The sequence below is a fragment of the Triticum dicoccoides genome, chromosome 7A (genome assembly GCF_002162155.2).
Source record: "Triticum dicoccoides isolate Atlit2015 ecotype Zavitan chromosome 7A, WEW_v2.0, whole genome shotgun sequence".
NCBI lineage: Eukaryota > Viridiplantae > Streptophyta > Magnoliopsida > Poales > Poaceae > Triticum > Triticum dicoccoides.
Genome location: NC_041392.1, coordinates 16,635,999 through 16,653,814, shown reverse-complemented (window position 1 = coordinate 16,653,814; position 17,816 = coordinate 16,635,999). Strand labels below are relative to the sequence as shown.

General features: G+C 41.7%; 1 protein-coding gene across 1 annotated transcript; it reads right to left on the bottom strand.

Annotated features, from left to right (window-relative positions):
• Window positions 1–9,988: 9,988 nt before the first annotated feature.
• Window positions 9,989–10,762, bottom strand: LOC119334488. Its single transcript, XM_037607048.1, has one exon. It carries the CDS (start codon window positions 10,679–10,681, stop codon window positions 10,058–10,060), a length of 624 nt encoding a protein of 207 aa, XP_037462945.1. The 5' UTR covers window positions 10,682–10,762; the 3' UTR covers window positions 9,989–10,057.
• Window positions 10,763–17,816: the final 7,054 nt, after the last annotated feature.

Genomic DNA, 17,816 nt, shown 5'->3' with positions numbered 1-17,816 from the left:
TGGAGTGACTTTTGTCACACGTGGAGCGATTGCCATATGATTTAATTATGTTATCATTGTTGAGAGAACTTGCACCAGTGAAAGCGTGAACCCTAGGCCTTGTTTCCAAGCATTGCAATACTGTTTTCCCTCACTTTTACTACTAGTTACCTTGCTCTTTTTATATTTTCAGATTACCAAAACCTATATCTACCATCCATATTACACTTGTATCACCATCTCTTCACCGAACTAGTGCACCTATACAATTTACCATTGTATTGGGTGTGTTGGTGACACACGAGACTCTTTGTTATTTGGTTGCAGATAGAGACCATCTTCATCCTACGCCTCCCACGGATGGATAAACCTTAGGTCATCCAGTTGAGGGTAATTTGCTACAGTCCTACAAAACTCTACGCTTGGAGGCCCAACACGATTCCACAAGAAGAAGGTTGCGTAGTAGACATCAAGCTCTTTTCTGGCGCCTGATACGTCTCCAACGTATCTATAATTTTTGGTTATTCCATGCTATTATATTATATGTTTTGGATGTTTTATATGTATTAATATGCTATTTTATATGATTTTTGGGACTAACCTATTAACCTAGAGCCCAGTGCCAGTTTCTGTTTTTTCCTTGTTTTAGAGTTTTGTAGAAAAGTAATAACAAACGGAGTCCAAACGGAATAAAATTTTCGCGATGATTTTTCTTGGACAAGAAGACATCCATAGGATTTGGAGTGCACGTCAAGGAAGCCACGAGGCAGCCACAAGGACGGAGGGCGCGCCCCCCACCCTTGTGGGCCCCTCGCGACTCCACCGACCTATTTCTTCCGCCTATATATTCTCATATATCCCAAAATGAACAGGGGGAGCCACGAAAACCCTTTTCCACCGCCTCAACTTTCTCTAACCGTGAGATCCCATCTAGGGGCCTTTTTCGGTGTCCCGACGGAGGGGAATCCGATCACGGAGGGCTTCTTCATCAACACCATTGCCCTTCTGATGAAGCATGAGTAGTTTACCTCAGACCTTCAGGTCCATAGCTAGTATCTAGATGTCTTCTTCTCTCTCTTTGATTCTCAATACCATGTTCTCCTCGATGTTATTGGAGATCTACTCCATGTAATACTGTTTTGTGGTGTGTTTGCCGAGATCCGATGAATTGTGGATGTATGATTAGCTTATCTATGAATATTATCTGAATCTCCTCTGAATTCTTATATGCATGATTTGATATCTTTGCAAGTCTCTTCGAACTATCTATTTGGTTTGGACAACTAGATTGGTTTTTTTTGCAATGGGAGAAGTGCTTAGCTTTGGGTTCAATCTTGCGGTGTCCTTTCCCAGTGACAGTAGGGCCAGCAAGGCACGTATTTTATTGTTGCCATCGAGGATAAAAAGATGGGGTTTTCATCATATTTCTTGAGTTAATTCCTCTACATCATGTCATCTTGCTTAATGCGTAATTTCGTTATTTATGAACTTAATACTCTAGATGCATGCTGGATAGCGGTCGATGTGTGGAGTAATATTAGTAGCTGCAGAATCGTTTCGGTCTACTTGACACGGACGTGATGCCTATATTCATGATCATTGCCTTAGATATCGTCATAACTTTGCGCTTTTCTATCAATTGCTCGACAGTAATTTGTTCAGCCACCGTAATATTTTCTATCTTGAGAGAAGCCTCTGGTGAAACCTATGGCCCCCGGGTCTATTTTCCATCATATAATCTTCTATTTTCCATCATATAAGTTTCCGATTTACTTACTTTGCAATCTTCTACTTTCCGATCTATAAACCAAAAATACTAAAAATATTTACTTTACTGTTTATCTATCTCTATTAGATCTCACTTTTGCGAGTAACCGTGAAGGGATTGACAACCCCTTTATCGCGTTGGGTGCATGTTATTTGATTGTTCGTTCAAGTATTCGGTGACTTGTTCGTTTTCTCCTATTGGATTGATACCTTGGTTCTCAAACTGAGGAGAGTACTTACTCTACTCTGTTGCATCACCCTTTCCTCTTCAATGGAAAAAACAACGCAAGCTCAAGAAGTAGTAGGAAGAATTTCTGGGAGATCTACGCCAAGTCAAGACATACCAAGTTCCCATCATAAACTCTCATCTCTTGCATTATATTATTCACCATTCTCCTCTCATTTTCCTCTCCACCACTTCTAAAACAATTTTCAAAAATATTTGCCTTTTCTTCGCCCCTATTCTGTTCGTCTTCTTCGCTTGCTTTTTGTGTGCTCGTGTGTTGGATTGCTTTCTTTGTCACGATGGCTCAAGAGAATACCAAATTGTGTCACTTTTGCAACACCAATAATAATTATTTTGTTAGTACTCCGATTGCTCGTGCTACTAATGTGGAATCTTGTGAAATTAATGCTGCCTTGTTGAATCTGGTTATGAAAGATAAATTTTTCGGCCTTCCTAGTGAAGATGCCACATGCCATCTTAACAATTTCGTGGATTTGTGTGATATGCAAAAGAAAAAAGATGTGGATAATGATATTATTAAATTGAAGCTATTTCCGTTCTCACTCCGATATCGTGCTAAAACTTGGTTTTCATCTTTGCCTAAAAATAGTATTGATTCCTAGAATAAGTGTAATGATGCTTTTATTTCCAAGTATTTCCTCCTGCTAAGATCAACTCCCTTAGGAACGATGTTATGAATTTTAAGCAACTTGATCATGAAGATGTTGCACAATCTTGGGAGAGGATGAAATTGATGATACGAAATTGCCCTACTCATGGTTTGAATTTGTGGATGATTATACAAAAAAATTATGCCGGATTGAACTTTGCTTCTAGAAATCTTTTACATTCGGTCGAGGGAGGTACTTTTATGGAAATTACTTTAGGATAAGCTACTAAACTCCTAGATAATATTATGGTTAATTATTCTCAATGGCATACCGAAAGATCTTCCACTAGTAAAAAGGTGCATGCGATTGAAGAGATTAATGTTTTGAGTGGAAAGATGGATGAGCTTAAGAAATTATTTGCTATAAAGAGTGATCCTATTGATCCCAATGATATGCCTTTGTCTACTTTGATTGAAAATAATAATGAATCTATGTATGTGAATTTTGTTGGTAGGAACAATTTTGGTAATAACGCGTATAGAGGTAATTTTAATCCTAGGTCGTTTCCTAGTAATTCCTCTAATAATTATGTTAATTCCTACAAAAATTCTTGTGGAAATTATAATAAGATTCCCTCTTATTTTGAGAATAGTGTTAAAGAATTTATGAGTTCGCAAAAGAATTTCAATGCTTTGACTGAAGAAAAATTGCTTAAGATTGATGATTTGGCTAGGAACGTGGATAGAATTTCTCTTGATGTTGATTCTTTGAAACTTTATTCCACCCAAGCATGATATCAATGAGTCTCTCAAAGCTATGAGAATTTCCATTGATGAGTGCAAAGAAAGAACCGCTAAGATGTGTGCTAAAAAGATTGGGCTGTAAAAGTGTGTTCTTCTAGTTTCCATGAAAATAAAGATGGAGATCTTAAAGTGATTGATGTGAATCCTATTGAATCTTTGTTTTCCAATATAAACCATGATAATGATGGAACTAGAGATGAGTCAACTTTAGTTAAAAGGCGTCCCCATGATTCAGAGTTTTAAGATCTTGATGCAAAAATTCATAAAAGTGGGATTAGAGAGGTCAAAACTTTAAGTAGCAATGAACCCACTCTTTTGGATTTCAAGGAATTTAATTATGATAATTGTACTTTAATAGATTGTATTTCCTTGTTCCAATCCATGTTGAATTATCCTCATGCTTATAATCAAAACAAAGCTTTTACTAAACATATCGTTGATGCTATGATGCAATCTTTTGATGAAAAGCTTGAATTGGAAGTTGCTATCCCTAGAAAACTTTATGATGAGTGGGAACCTACTATTAAAATTAATATTAAAGATTATGAGTGCCATGCTTTGTGTGATTTGGGTGCTAGTGTTTCCACGATTCTAAAGGCTTTATTTGATGTGTTAGGTTTCCATGAATTTGATGATTGTTCTTTAAATTTGCATCTTGCGGATTCCACTATTAAAAAACATATGGGAAGGATTAAGGATGTTCTTAGTCTTTCAAATAGGAATTATGTGCCCGTAGATTTCATTGTTCTTGATATAGATTGCAATCCTACACGTCCTATTATTCTTGGTAGACCATTCCTTAGAACGATTGGTGCAATTATTGACATGAAAGAAGAAAACATTAGATTTCAATTTTCGTTAAGGAAGGGCGTGAAACACTTTCCAAGAAAGAAAATTTATTATGTGCACCACTTATGGATTTCAAGCCAAAGATGACAATACCTAGATCTATTCGTGTTTTATGCCTAGCTAAGGGTGTCAAACAATAGCACTTGTTGGGAGGCAACCCAATTTTTTTTTTTTTTTGCTTTTTACGTCCTGTTTTGTAATAAATAATTTATCTAGCCTCTGGTTAGAGGTGGTTTTTATGTTTTAGTTAGTGTTTGTGCCAAGTAAGTCCTTCGGGATAGCTTACGGTGATAGTTGATTTGATCTTGCTGAAAAATAGAAACTTTTGCGCGCAGTGACATAATTGATCTGAGCTTCTGGAACGCGATAAATGCTTGAATATTTTACAGAATATTAATATACAAATTGCTTAGGTTTTCCTATTTTTTCATAATTTTTGGAGTCACAGAAGTATTCGAAATATCCAGATTGCTACAGACTGTTTTGTTTTTGACAGATTCTATTTTCTAAGTGTTGTTTGCTTATTTTGATGAATCTATGGTTAGTATCGGGGGGTATGAACCATGGAAAAATTGGAATACAGTATATATTACACAAATATAAATAAAGAATGAGTTCACAACAGTATCAAAAGTGGTGATTTATTTTCTTATACTAACGGAGCTTATAATATTTTTTGTTGAGTTTTGTGTTGTGAAGTTTTCAAGTTTTGGGTAAGGATTTGATGGACTATGGAATAAGGAGTGGCAAGAGCCTAAGCTTGGGGATTCCCAAGGCACCCCAAGGTAATATTTAAGGACAACCAAGAGCCTAAGCTTGGGGATGCCCCGGAAGGAATCCCCTCTTTCGTCTTCGTCTATCAGTAACTTTACTTGAGGCTATATTTTTATTCACCACATGATATGTGTTTTGCTTGTAGCATCTTGTATGATTTGAGTCTTTGCTTTTTAGTTTGACACAATCATCCTTGCTGTACACACCTTTTGAGAGAGACACGCATGAATCGTGATTTATTAGAATACTCTATGTGCTTCAGTTATATCTTTTGAGCTAGGCAATATTGCTCTAGTGCTTCACTTATATCTTTTTAGACCACGGCGGTTGTTTTATTTTATAGAAATTGATGAACTCTCATGCTTCACTTACATTATTTTGAGAGTCCTTAGACAACATGATAATTTTCTTTGGTTATAAATTTAGTCCTAATATTATAGGCATCCAAGAGGGATATAATAAAAACTTTCATATAAAGTGCATTGAATATTATGAGAAGTTTGATTCCTTATGATTATTTTGAGATATGAAGATGGTGATATTAGAGTCATACTAGTGAGTAATTGTGAATTTGAGAAATACTTCTGTTAAAGTTTGTGATTACCGTAGCATGCACGTATGGTGAACCGTTGTGTGAAGAAGTTGGAGCATGATTTATTTATTGATTGTATTCCTTATGAGTGGCGGTCGGGGATGAGCGATGGTCTTTTCCTACCAATCTATCCCCCTAAGAGCATGCACATAGTACTTCGTTTCGATAACTAATAGATTTTTGCAATAAGTATATGCGTTCTTTATGACTAATGTTGAGTCCATGGATTATATGCACTCTCACCCTTCAATCATTGCTAACCTCTCTAGTGCAACGCAACTTTCGCTGGTACCATAAACCCACCATATACCTTCCTCAAAACAGCCACCATACCTACCTATTATGGCATTTTCATAACCATTCTGAGATATATTGCCATGCAACTTTCCACCTTTCCGTTTATTATGACACGTTCCACCATTGCCATATTGCTTTGCATGATCATGTAGTTGACATCGTATTTGTGACAGAGCCACCGTTCATAATTCTTTCATACATGCCACTCTTGATTCATTGCACATCCCAGTACATCGCCGGAGGCATTCATAGAGTCATATTTTGTTCTAAGTATCGAGTTGTAATTCTTGAGTTGTAGGTAAATAAAAGTGTGATGATCTTCATTATTAGAGCATTATCCCACGTGAGGAAAGGATGATGGAGACTATGATTCCCCCACAGGTCGGAATGAGACTCTGGACGATAAAAAGAGGCCAAAAAAAGAGAGAAGGCCCAAATAAAAAAAATGAGAAAAAAGAGATAAAGGAAAATGCTACTATCCTTTTACCACACTTGTGCTTTAGAGTAGCACCTTGATCTTCATGATAGAGAGTCTCCTATATTGTCACTTTCATATACTAGTGGGAATTTTCATTATAGAACTTGGCTTGTATATTTCAATGATGGGTTTCCTCAAATTTCCCTAAGTCTTCGTGAGCAAGCAAGTTGGATGCACACACACTTAGTTTCTTTTTGAGCTTTCATAAACTTATAGCTCTAGTGCATCCGTTGCATGGCAATCCCTACTCAATCACATTGATATCTATTGATGGGCATCTCCATAGCCCATTGATACGCCTAGTTGATGTGAGACTATCTCCTTCTTTTTGTCTTCTCCACAACTACCATCTATTCCACCTATAGTGCTATGTCCATGGCTCACACTTCTGTGTTGTCTCCTCCGGTTCTTCTTCTACCTCTGTCCGTGCGAGAGAGAGAGAGGGCTCGGCAACTACAATTGGTACCATGAGCTTAGTTGTCTTGGGCGTCGTTGCCCTTGCCGGGGCCATGCCGGCGGTGGCAGCATTCGCCGGTGGCTGCGCGGTGAAGCTCCGGGCCTTGTGTTGGCCTGTGGAGGTGCGTTGCACTGCGGCTGCCATGGGGGACGCGGAGGTGGCCTGTGGCGAGCGCGGCGGCCGCGTAGGCGCTGCGTGGTGGTGCAGAGGCCGTGGACGTGCGGCACGGCATGGCAGCATGGAGGTGCTGCGCAGCTGCGGAGGCCGCAGCGGTGCAATGCGACATCGTGAAGCGGCGTCCGGGAGGGCTCATGTTTGAGCATGACAGCATCGACGACGTTTGTTGCCGAGGGACGCCAGGTGTGTGTCATCGGCAGAGAAGGAGCTCGGCGTATGTTGCCGGAGACGATGAATCATGCACGGTGGTGACCGGCGTCAGTGCGCCAGGTCGAGTCCGCGGTGGTGGTCACGACATCGACAGGAGCTGTAACAACTCCGGTGACGGCGAGGTCGTGGCTTAGGAGGAGAATTTTAGAAATTATCCACGGCGTCGGTATCAACCAGCATGTAGGTGCATGTCTAGGTTTTTCGTAGCCGTGGCGGGTGTGCCCTGTGTGTGTGCGTGTGTTCTGGTTCGGTCGGACGCCGGTATGTGGCCGCGTCCGAGTCGTCGAGAGTTACAGGTTAGCCGTTGTCGTTCTGTTGGAGCTGACCACGTCCTGCGCGTAGTGGCGCGCCGTGCGCTCGGCCAGGCGAGCTGATCGTGCAACGCGTCGTCGGCGTGTGGACAGGAGTGGAGTGCGGCGTTCGTGCGTGCATACTCCCTGTATAAATACCCTTTGTGTACTGCTTGGTTTGAGCCAGCTGAAAAGAGAAAAGATTAGGGCGTTGGTGCGCCTGTAGCGGCGTTGGTCGCCGGCAAAATTCAGTGCTGTCTCCTCCGGTTCTTCTTCTACCCCCCTCCGTGCGAGAGAGAAGGGGCTCGGCAACTACAGGCATGGGAAGCGCGACCTATGAGGCCAGTGGCAGCCAGTGGCACGCGGTGACAGTGACCATTGGAGGCCTTCAACGGCCGTGGCCAGGGGAGTGGCGATGGCTGTGGCTAGGGGAGGTGTTGGTGGATGGACATGGCAGGAGGCGCATGGACGGAGGTGGTTCCGTGGCGTGGGGAAGGAGGCGGTTCGTCAGCACGGAGGAGGCAGTGGTGTGGCGGCGCGTGGGAGGGCGGTGTTAGTGCGCCGCAGGGTGGGAGATGGTGCAGTGCCATGGGGATTGGGGAGGTGGCGGGCTGGGAGGGGGTGGTCATCGGGAGTAGATGGAAGTTGTGGGACAGAGAGGATAATGTGGGGTGGGTTTTCTTTTTTTCCCCGCTGTTTGGGACGGTTGTTTTTGTCGGGTTAGTATATAGCTACTGATCAACACGGTGTTATTTTTGAACATCAGTATAGACGCAAGCGCTCATACATATGCGCATACACTTATCTCTATGAACGCACACACGCATATCCTACCCCTATGAGCACCTTCGAGAGACTGAACTGGCATGTCATCTTGAAATTTACGAAGTCACCATAGACGCCTCGTCGTCAACGGGAACGTCTCCTCCCACTGAAAGCGCATCACTGGAAATCCTGATATAAATCCAGGAATAATGCGAGCACCAGGACTTGAACCCTGGTGGGCTGGGGATACCACTGTCCTTCTAACCATCCAACCACAGGTTGGTTCGCTCAACATGGTGTTGTTAGGAGAATAAGAAAGTGTTTTTAGGGTTAGAATAAAGAAGTGTTAGTAGAATAAGATCTTAAGAGTGTTAGTAAAATAGACCCACACAAAACTCGTATTGGGGTATCTTAGAATATGACTAATTTTATGTACTCTTGGGAGTATGTACTCCCATCTTCAATACACCTAGTACAGGCATTGATTATACCTCTTTAACATTCTCAATATACTTCATTAAACGTATTAAAAAATGTTTTAAACCGCCACAAAAATGGGAAAAATACTCAGCACAGAAAAGTTGTGCCACTTCAATAGTTTCTGTCGGTGTATCATTTGCTCAATTCCTATGAGTGGTTTCAGAGTCATGGGCAAAACAATTACACAAGAAACAGAGTGAAGTTCAAACACACAAACCCCATAAGGACAACTTCTTCATGCACTACGTTTTCGAAGACTCTGTTTTCGTGATGAAAGCCACATGCATGATTTTGCTATTTTTAAAATTATTTCAAAATGGCTAGAAATTAGAGAAAACTCTCTCCATAAAAGTTTCCCATTAAGATAAAGTTCACGAGAATGGCTCCCAAAAATTGGTTTTGGCCATTTTCAAAACTGACTTAAAACCGTAAAGCGTTTGGAGAAATAATATATACAGGAATGTTTCGGATATATTCAAGCTTTCAAAGGCCAAATCATTGGTTGTGTTCCAGCAAACCATTGAGAAACAAACGGGAAAATGCATTCTCGGTGGAACTTCAACCTATTTCAAATTGCTTTTAATATGTTTAAAATTGGAACGTACTTTCTGCATGAAAAACAAGCGCATTTTCATAAGCTTTCCACTGCCATATCATTTGCGTCAATCAAACGGGCCGTTTGGTTTGAAGCCAAAAATATGAGTTCGAAAGTTTGGTTTGAGAAATTTTGTGTTTTTTCGAATCTCCCTTTAACCTTGTGTAATTAGCAGCCTTGTAGCATCTTTCCAACGGCATATGAATTGCTTCATTCCGATAAACGTTTTAGAATCGAGCTCGAAAATACACTTCATGTTTTTTGTTTGAAGAAAAACGGTTTGAAAAAATGCTTTTAAACTGTGTAGATTCTGCAAAAGCCTCAACATAGGTTGTGATCCTCGTGTCCATAGTTTTCGCATGGTATATCGCAAGCCCCGTTTGGACATTGTTTGCCGAAGTTCAATTTGTCCTTGGGTGCAGTTCAACTAGTGCTGCTACGACGAGTCGACTAGTTATCATAATATTATTCTGATCTCATGATCAGAAATAGTGTGTGTGTGTGTGTGTGTGTGTGTGTGCGCGCGCGCGCGCGTGTGTGTGTAGATACATGGAGAAAGAGAGAGTAGAACAACGAAAAAGAGAGTAAAACAAAATAAGTGTAAAAAAAGAAGAGTAGAACAAATGTGACACTTTAAACATTATTTTAAATGAAATAAAATTGATGTTGCTACAACATCATTTATCGCACACAAAACTAGCATTATATTAATCACTGACATCATATGGTGCTAGGAAGGCATAGTCGAGGTTGACCACCATGTCAATCTCACGATTTTCACTCATCAATGCATCCGCCCATGGCATATCGTATTGAAGACCGAACCAACACTCGTCAACTGGGTAGCCCGCTCTGTCAACACAACGTGGAAGCTCAAAGGACTTTAGCCTGCCCTTATCTCCGCGGAAATCTTTGACCATGTCATCACATATATTGACGATTCTCATTGTTGTATCATAGTACACCTTGCAAGTACTAAGATCGCGCATTGCCACCGTGCCATTCTTTGCTTTTTCTAGCATTTTCTCAATGTTGTGATTGGCAGTGGTGAGGCGGCCTTTAAGGATGTCGATGGCAACTAGCACCAGTTCAAGGTGGTCCTTTGCCTCCACACTCCTATTGTCTGACCGGAGGGTCGACAAGCAAAATTCATGTGTGATAGTTTTAAGCTCACGATGATAGCTTGAGGCATTCTTGCATGCTTCCACCATGAGGTTGGTCACCCTCGCCATGCCACTACCAGAGTCATTGGTCTGAGCAGTGATTGCCACAGAAAGCAAGATGAATAGAATGGTAGAGAAGCTGATGGTGGTCGTCATTGTTGTTGTCATTGGTGCAACGCTACCTAGAAACCTCAAACTGTCTTGAAGACAAGATAGGTGGAACTGAATGTATATAGAAGGATGTGTAGGGAAGAGATAGATGGATGTAGGTGATGTACATTATGTTGGCAATTATTTATAGTGCATGTATTGGGGGGTTTCATAAATGTAGTATGGTCATTTTGGATCTCGTGCTACTAATGCTTCTGCATTTGAGTGTTTGTGCCTAATCTATGAATATCAACGCTCATTTAGGATCTCGTAGTAGTAATGCTCTCTTTGGAGCTCGTGGTATTAATTTTTATTTATGATCCCGTGGTATTATTGCCCTATGTATTTATAGATAAGTCTCATTTGGTATTTTCTCTTACATATATACATATAATTTACGTAGATGGATTGAACTCAAAACGATGTTGGCATAGATGGATTCATGCAATACAGCCTGGCCGTGGATATCCAATTGCTATTGTGAAATAAATTAACATAGAGGGCATCTCCTCTTATGAACGTATGTAATTTCCGTAAATGTAGTGTGGTTGTTTTGTATCTCTTGTAACCAATGACATGCACTTGTGAAGTTGTGTCAAGTCTATTAATAATAATGCTCAATTTGAATCTCGTGGTATTAATGCAAACATTGGATCTCCTGGTATTCATGCCCTCTATAAATAACTATATTTTCATTGTATGCATAATCATATTTCTGTATCTATAGATTCATGAATGCAATATATCTTGATCACCCGTATTCAAATTATTATTATCAAACAAATTCGCAGAGATACACTAGTGATCATTTTGGATCTGCTTATATTAGTATGTGTAACGTGCATAAATGTGATATGCGCTCTTGTTTTAGATATCGTGTTAATAATGCTCATACATTTGTTTATTTGTGTCCAATATATGAATATTAATGCTCTATTTTAATGAAATGGTATTAATGCCCACTTTGGATCTCGTGGCAGTAATGCTCATTTCGGATCTCATGATATTACTATCACTACTAGGTAAAACCCTAGCAGTAGCGTGATTTTTTTGCCTAGTAGTAGCACGGGGACCAGCGCTACTACTAGGGTGCTGTATATTATTTAGCAGTCGTGTGGATTGGGCCCCCGCTATTCCTAATATTTAGCGGTAGCGTTGGTGGAACCAGCGCTACTGCTACCGCTATATAGCAGTAGCTTGTGTCCAACCAGCCCTGCTGCTAAATTTTCCTTTTTTATTTTCTTCTACGTATTTGCACTGTATTTGTACAAGTTTTATACAATAGTCTCCTCACATGATTTGATGATCATGATTAGTTATTATATCAGTGGGCGATAGAAACGTGGATTAGATTCAAGTGGAGGCAACATGGCGCAGATGGAAAGTACTACTAATCAGTGGGTGAAAGAGACAGGATTAGTACTACTAATCAAAGTGCTTTGATTAGTAGTACATTGGATCTGTGCCATGTTCCCCCCCACTTGAATCTAATCCACGTTTCTTTCACCCACTGATATAATAGCTCATCATGCTCATAATGATATAACAACTCAGCATCATAATAATAATAATAATAACTCATCATCATTATCATAATAACACAAGTCATGCCCGTCATCATCATAGTCATCTAACAACTTCTACTCGTTATCATAGTCATAACCAACCCTGGTTAATTGTTCTTAGCACACAATCATGAGTATTAGCTAGGACCTGCTACCCTCTCTAAGGTAAAATAACATAAAACAACATAGCCCCACTCTAAGAGTATCATGTCTCCAATTCGAGCGCTTTGCACAATTTTTCTTTCAAGTAGCTCCCTACGATTATTCATAACTTTTTTCCATTCTTTGATTGTGAGGTCTTCATCGGTTCGAGAAATCTTGTGTGAACAGCGGTGAACCCTAGGCAGACTTGCCGTAAGCTAGTAACATCAATGCGATCTTTCATAAACATCAGATGAGGCACACAATCCTTCGGGATTTTCTGTTGGAGAACAAAATCTAGACTTATACAAATTATTAGGGACTCCCAAGATATTACCATGTTAATCAGTAATAAGGAGCCGTTAATTTGATGGGCCGAGTTGTTACGGTGTAGATCAATCCTAGAAATTTCATTAAACTGGTGTGGCCGAGTCAATCCTAGAAATTCCAGTGTATAGGAAAACACATTATACACGTAACACCCCCCTCACGTACCCTCCTTGAAAAGATGATCGTACCTTTCCATAGAAAAACCAATCTGGCATACGCTTAGAGAACCTCAAGATCGATCTATCCTCAAGGATTCACGATGTACGTATCGCCCAATGCCTTCTCCTCCCGACACCCTTCGATCTAACGGTGACTTCTCAACGACGTCCACCTCTGCTCGATCAAAGAATCCTCACGATGTATGTATTTCCCATTGCTTTCTCTTCCCGAGCCCCTTCGATCTCACGGTGTCTTCTCAACGGCGTCCACCTCCGCTCGAACCGGTGAGTCACTCTAAGTACAAGCTAGCATCAACCCTTCTCGATGGCTAAATTCAATCAATGGTTGTTGCACCATCCTTCGTGTGTCCTTTCCATATTGAAGGGGGAAGGGAAACTACTGGCTGTTGGTGCAGGTTGTCAAGGATGTGGTCTGCCATACCACCGCTGCCTGGGTGCATGTTGTCAAGGTGGATTAATTGTACTGTAATAGATACGTCGAGGTGTTGGATACGTTATGTAGGAGCATGCAACAGGGTCTTCAAATTGATATCACACATCTGGTGAACAGGAATAGATGTTGATGTTGTTGATCATATGACCAAGGTCATTTTCATGAGTAATATAGTAGTTAGTCGCACTGGAGGAAGAGGAACACGCGCGGCCATCAAATCGGACATCTTGCACCATACATCCAGGTATGACTTCACCAGCATGATGAATTAGTTCACTGATAATCAGATCGCCCATTTGAAATGGCGCATTTGCACTTCGATATATATGAAACCCAAAAAATATATTATTGTATCACTGTTTCTAGCTTTCAATATCGCAGGTGCAACATCGGTGCACTCAAGATTCCCTGACTTGTATGTTAAATAAATACCAGTACTTAAACTGATGATGGATGAACAAATGGATGTAGGCGGACCTGATCCTGATACGAATCTTATTTCAGTTTATAAATAGGCAATGTTTGGATATTATATACTCACAATTCTTTTATTTTTTTGATTTTATCAACACCTGTACTTAAACTGGTGATGGATGAACAAATGGGGGAACATAATCATAGGTTTCCTCGAGTTACTATTAGAGGGCCTATACGTGCTATTGGCGCAGGGTTTGGTGCACTGGTATACTCCTTGTCCTGTGGTGCCTAGCAGGGACACCAAGCCTGCGTTGTCTAAGGTACTCGCCGTCGCGTGGATTATCAAAGCTACAAACCCTACCCACAATAGCATCGGATTAATGGCTAGAGTGGACCAACCATGACTAGCACATCGCGGTTGTATCAACATCTCAGATGTCATCTTGCACAGCCGCGAGGTGAAGATTACCCCATGGTCGAGGCCATTGTCTGGAACATTTCCAATGCCTAACCGGGAGTTGAATATCAAAAACTACCTCAGCTAGATAAATAATGTCTTCTTGAACAAGCGGTAGAAGCGACTTCACAGAGAGTGGCGGATGTGATGAGGTCAGACATGCCATGTTCAGTTATTAATTCCTTAGTGTTAATCTTGGAAGACTAATTAAAATTGAAGACCTCAGAGTAAGAACGTCTCACCCCCATCCCATTAAGTTTTTTATTGTTGTTATCCTGTATGCTGCTTTGATGTCAACAGAGAAAGAGACTCTATGGACTAAGGATTACATGGTGGCTACAACCGATTGAAAACATGAGACAAGGACTGACAGTTTGACATGAAACAAGGTATTCCAAGTTAGATTATCCCAGAATCTAATCAAAGTATGAGCTGGCCTTCCCTCCAGAAGCTTCTTTTTCTTTATAGGTCATGTACAGATAAAGTGGAAAAGCGAATAAACATTATAGCCAAGTTGATGATCCGTTTCTCTCAACGCCACATGCACAGTTGGTGGAGCATGGTCCTGGGACATACCCGGATAACTAATGGTCCAAAGTTCACTGGAAAACAACATGGCAACAAGGTGATTGTATTTTGCCTTCTTTCGCACAGTTCATTTATGTTCATTTCAAATAAGTTTCCAATGACATGCAATGTGAAAAAAGTGGAAATTCATGTGTTTTCTAGGTACATGCTATTTTCATTTTTTGAGGGGTTGGTACATACTAATTTCATGCTTTGGTGGTCCTAGCAGTGTGCATTGGGAACAGATTTATTTCAATTTTTAGAAGCAACACGTTCTAACTCAACCTATCAAACGGGTCGGGTTTGACCGGGTAGACCTCCATTAGACCCATGCCTGGATCCCTAATCGGGTTCATAGTCCGCCCACGACCCTACCCATGGGTCTAGACTGAACCCATCGGGCAACACGACATAATCGAGCACCCATCGGGTCCAAATGTTGGTCGGCGCACAGCCGAACGAGTGAAGACACCTGTTCTCTCAGTCGCACTTTATAAGGGAAAGCTCCACTTCTTGCGCTCTTAGCTAAGCGAGGTGGGACTAAAGAAGGAGCAGCATGCCCAGCAGTGTTGCATTTTTTTTGAGGCAACCCTGCAAAATTTTATTCATCTGTCACAATGTTTACATGGACAAAGGGAATACCCTCAGGCTGGCCTAACCAAACATGGCGGCCAAACCCGAGACCCAACGCATATTTCGCAAGGTTGTGAGCATCAAAGTTTGAGCTCCTAAATTCGTGAACTACTCTGCATGAAATAAAAGAAAGTGCATGTAACCTAATCTCTTGAATAATTGCACCGTAGTTCGGTGCACCACCACTCAATACTTCCTCAATTGCTTCCTTGCAATCCGAAGCCACGTGAACTCGCTGGAGGTATAGATCATCGGCAAGGGAAAGGGCTTCACGTATAGCCAAGGCTTCAAGCGTTGCTGGATCTCCAATCGCTCTATATACGATAGCTAACGCCCATGCAAACGTTCCAGTAGCATCCCGGCAGATTGCTGCCACTGCACCAAAGCTCCCCCGGCCTCCGACCGCGGCATCAGTGTTTATCTTGGCATGATTCTCCACCGGCAGCAACCACCCCCGTGGTCTTGCTGCAGCTACTCTGGCCGTTGCTACCTTCTGAGGATATATCATCTTGATTTCTGATAAGTAGGAACTTATGAAGTCGTTGATGGATTGGGGGCTCCTGAATACTCCTTCATGTATAGCTTTCCTTCTAGCTCCCCAAATTGCCCAAAGGGTGACCACCAACCTGGTAAATTCATCGGCATTGAGGCTATCTTTAAGGGCAAACAACCATTTTTTCGCACTGCCGTGTTGCACAACACAGAGCTGATCCAACACTTGTACCGAAGACAGGGCCCATGTGCAGCGAGACATCGGACACTCTAGTAAAGCATGCTTCCATGTATCCTGGGTTCCACATAGAGGACACGCTGCTGTTGTGGCCATATGGCGGTGGTGTAGCACGTCTCCCACCGGGATCGAGTGCCTCGCCAACCTCCATGCAAATACTTTGATCTTGGACGGCACATGCATCTTCCACAGGTCATTCCACTCCCCGCTCTCCATGTTGATATTCGATGATTCCTCCCTCCCCTCCAACCAATTTTCTCTGCCAAGCTTTGTTGTTACAAGCATACGATAAGCCGACGCTACTGTGAATATTCCCCTAGGGGTCTCACTCCAAGCCCAAAAGTCATCCACCTTCCTGGTACACAGCGGAATTTTCAAAATTTCTTCGGCGTCAAAAGGTGTGAATACCGTTCTTACTAGTCCCGCTCTCCAAGAGGCTGTGTTTGTATCAATAAGCTCCGATACTTTCTCTGGTGGAACCGGTACTAGAGAAGAAATTGGTCGCTTGAAACTTGGTCTCGGTATCTAGTTATGATGCCAAATATTGGTAGTTTCTCCGTCTCCCACTCTTCGTATAATTCCTTGAGCAAGCACATCTCTACCATCAATTATGGCCCTCCAAATCTGCGATGGATGTGGTCCAAGGGTTGCATCAAGCAATGAGCTATTTGGATAATAAGCCGCTTTGAGTATTTGAGAACTCAGGGAATCATCATCAACCAAGACTCTCCATGCCTGCCTTGCCAATAACGCCAAATTGAATAGCTCCAAATCTCTGAATCCCATGCCACCCATGTTCTTTGGTCTGATCATCACATCCCACGCAACCCATGCTGGTTTCATCTTTCCTCTTTTACTTCCCCACCAGAATTGACGAATTAGAGAGGTGATATCATCACACCCCCCCCCCCCTTGGCAACCTGAAGCATGACATAGAATAAACTGGAATTGCTTGCGCAATTGACTTTACTAACACTTCCTTTCCTGCAGCTGAAACAATTTTTCCATCCATCCTCTTATTTTCTCCCACACTCTATCCCGCAGATATCTGAACGTTCCATTCTTTGATTGTCCAACATCAGTGGGCATGCCCAGATAGCGATCACATAGGGTTTCGTTTTGCACCAGGAGGCTATTCTTCACCCCCTCTCTAGTAACTTGTGGACATCCTCGACTGAAAAAGATGGATGATTTCACGTGATTTACTCTCTGACCTGAAGCATTACAATACCTGTTCAGTAGGTTTGATGCAAGTTCTCCTCCCTCCACACTCGCCTTGAAAAGCAATAGGCTATCATCTGCAAATAAAAGATGGTTAACGGCCGGAGCCGTGGGAGCCACCTTAACACCTGCAAGAAGTGATGACTGAGAACTAGTTTTCAGGAGGCACGAGAGGCCCTCTGCTGCAATCAAGAAAAGGTAAGGGGAGATTGGATCTCCTTGTCGAATTCCTCTGGATGGTTTAAAAGCTTCAAGTTTTTCGCCGTTGAACAAAACTGAGAAGGAAACTGATGAAACCATGTTCATAACTGTGTCAATCCATGCATGTGCAAACCCCAGTTTTTGCATGATAGCTTTTAGATAAGGCCACTCCAACCTGTCATAAGCTTTCATCACATCGAGCTTCAAAGCACAGAAGCTATTGTTCTTTGACCTGTTTCTCTTCATAAAGTGCAGACACTCATAAGCACAGATAATATT

Excerpts from the sequence above, each read along its gene's own strand:
- LOC119334488 (XM_037607048.1), bottom strand. The coding sequence starts at position 10,681 with ATGACAACAACAATGACGACCACCATCAGCTTCTCTACCATTCTATTC.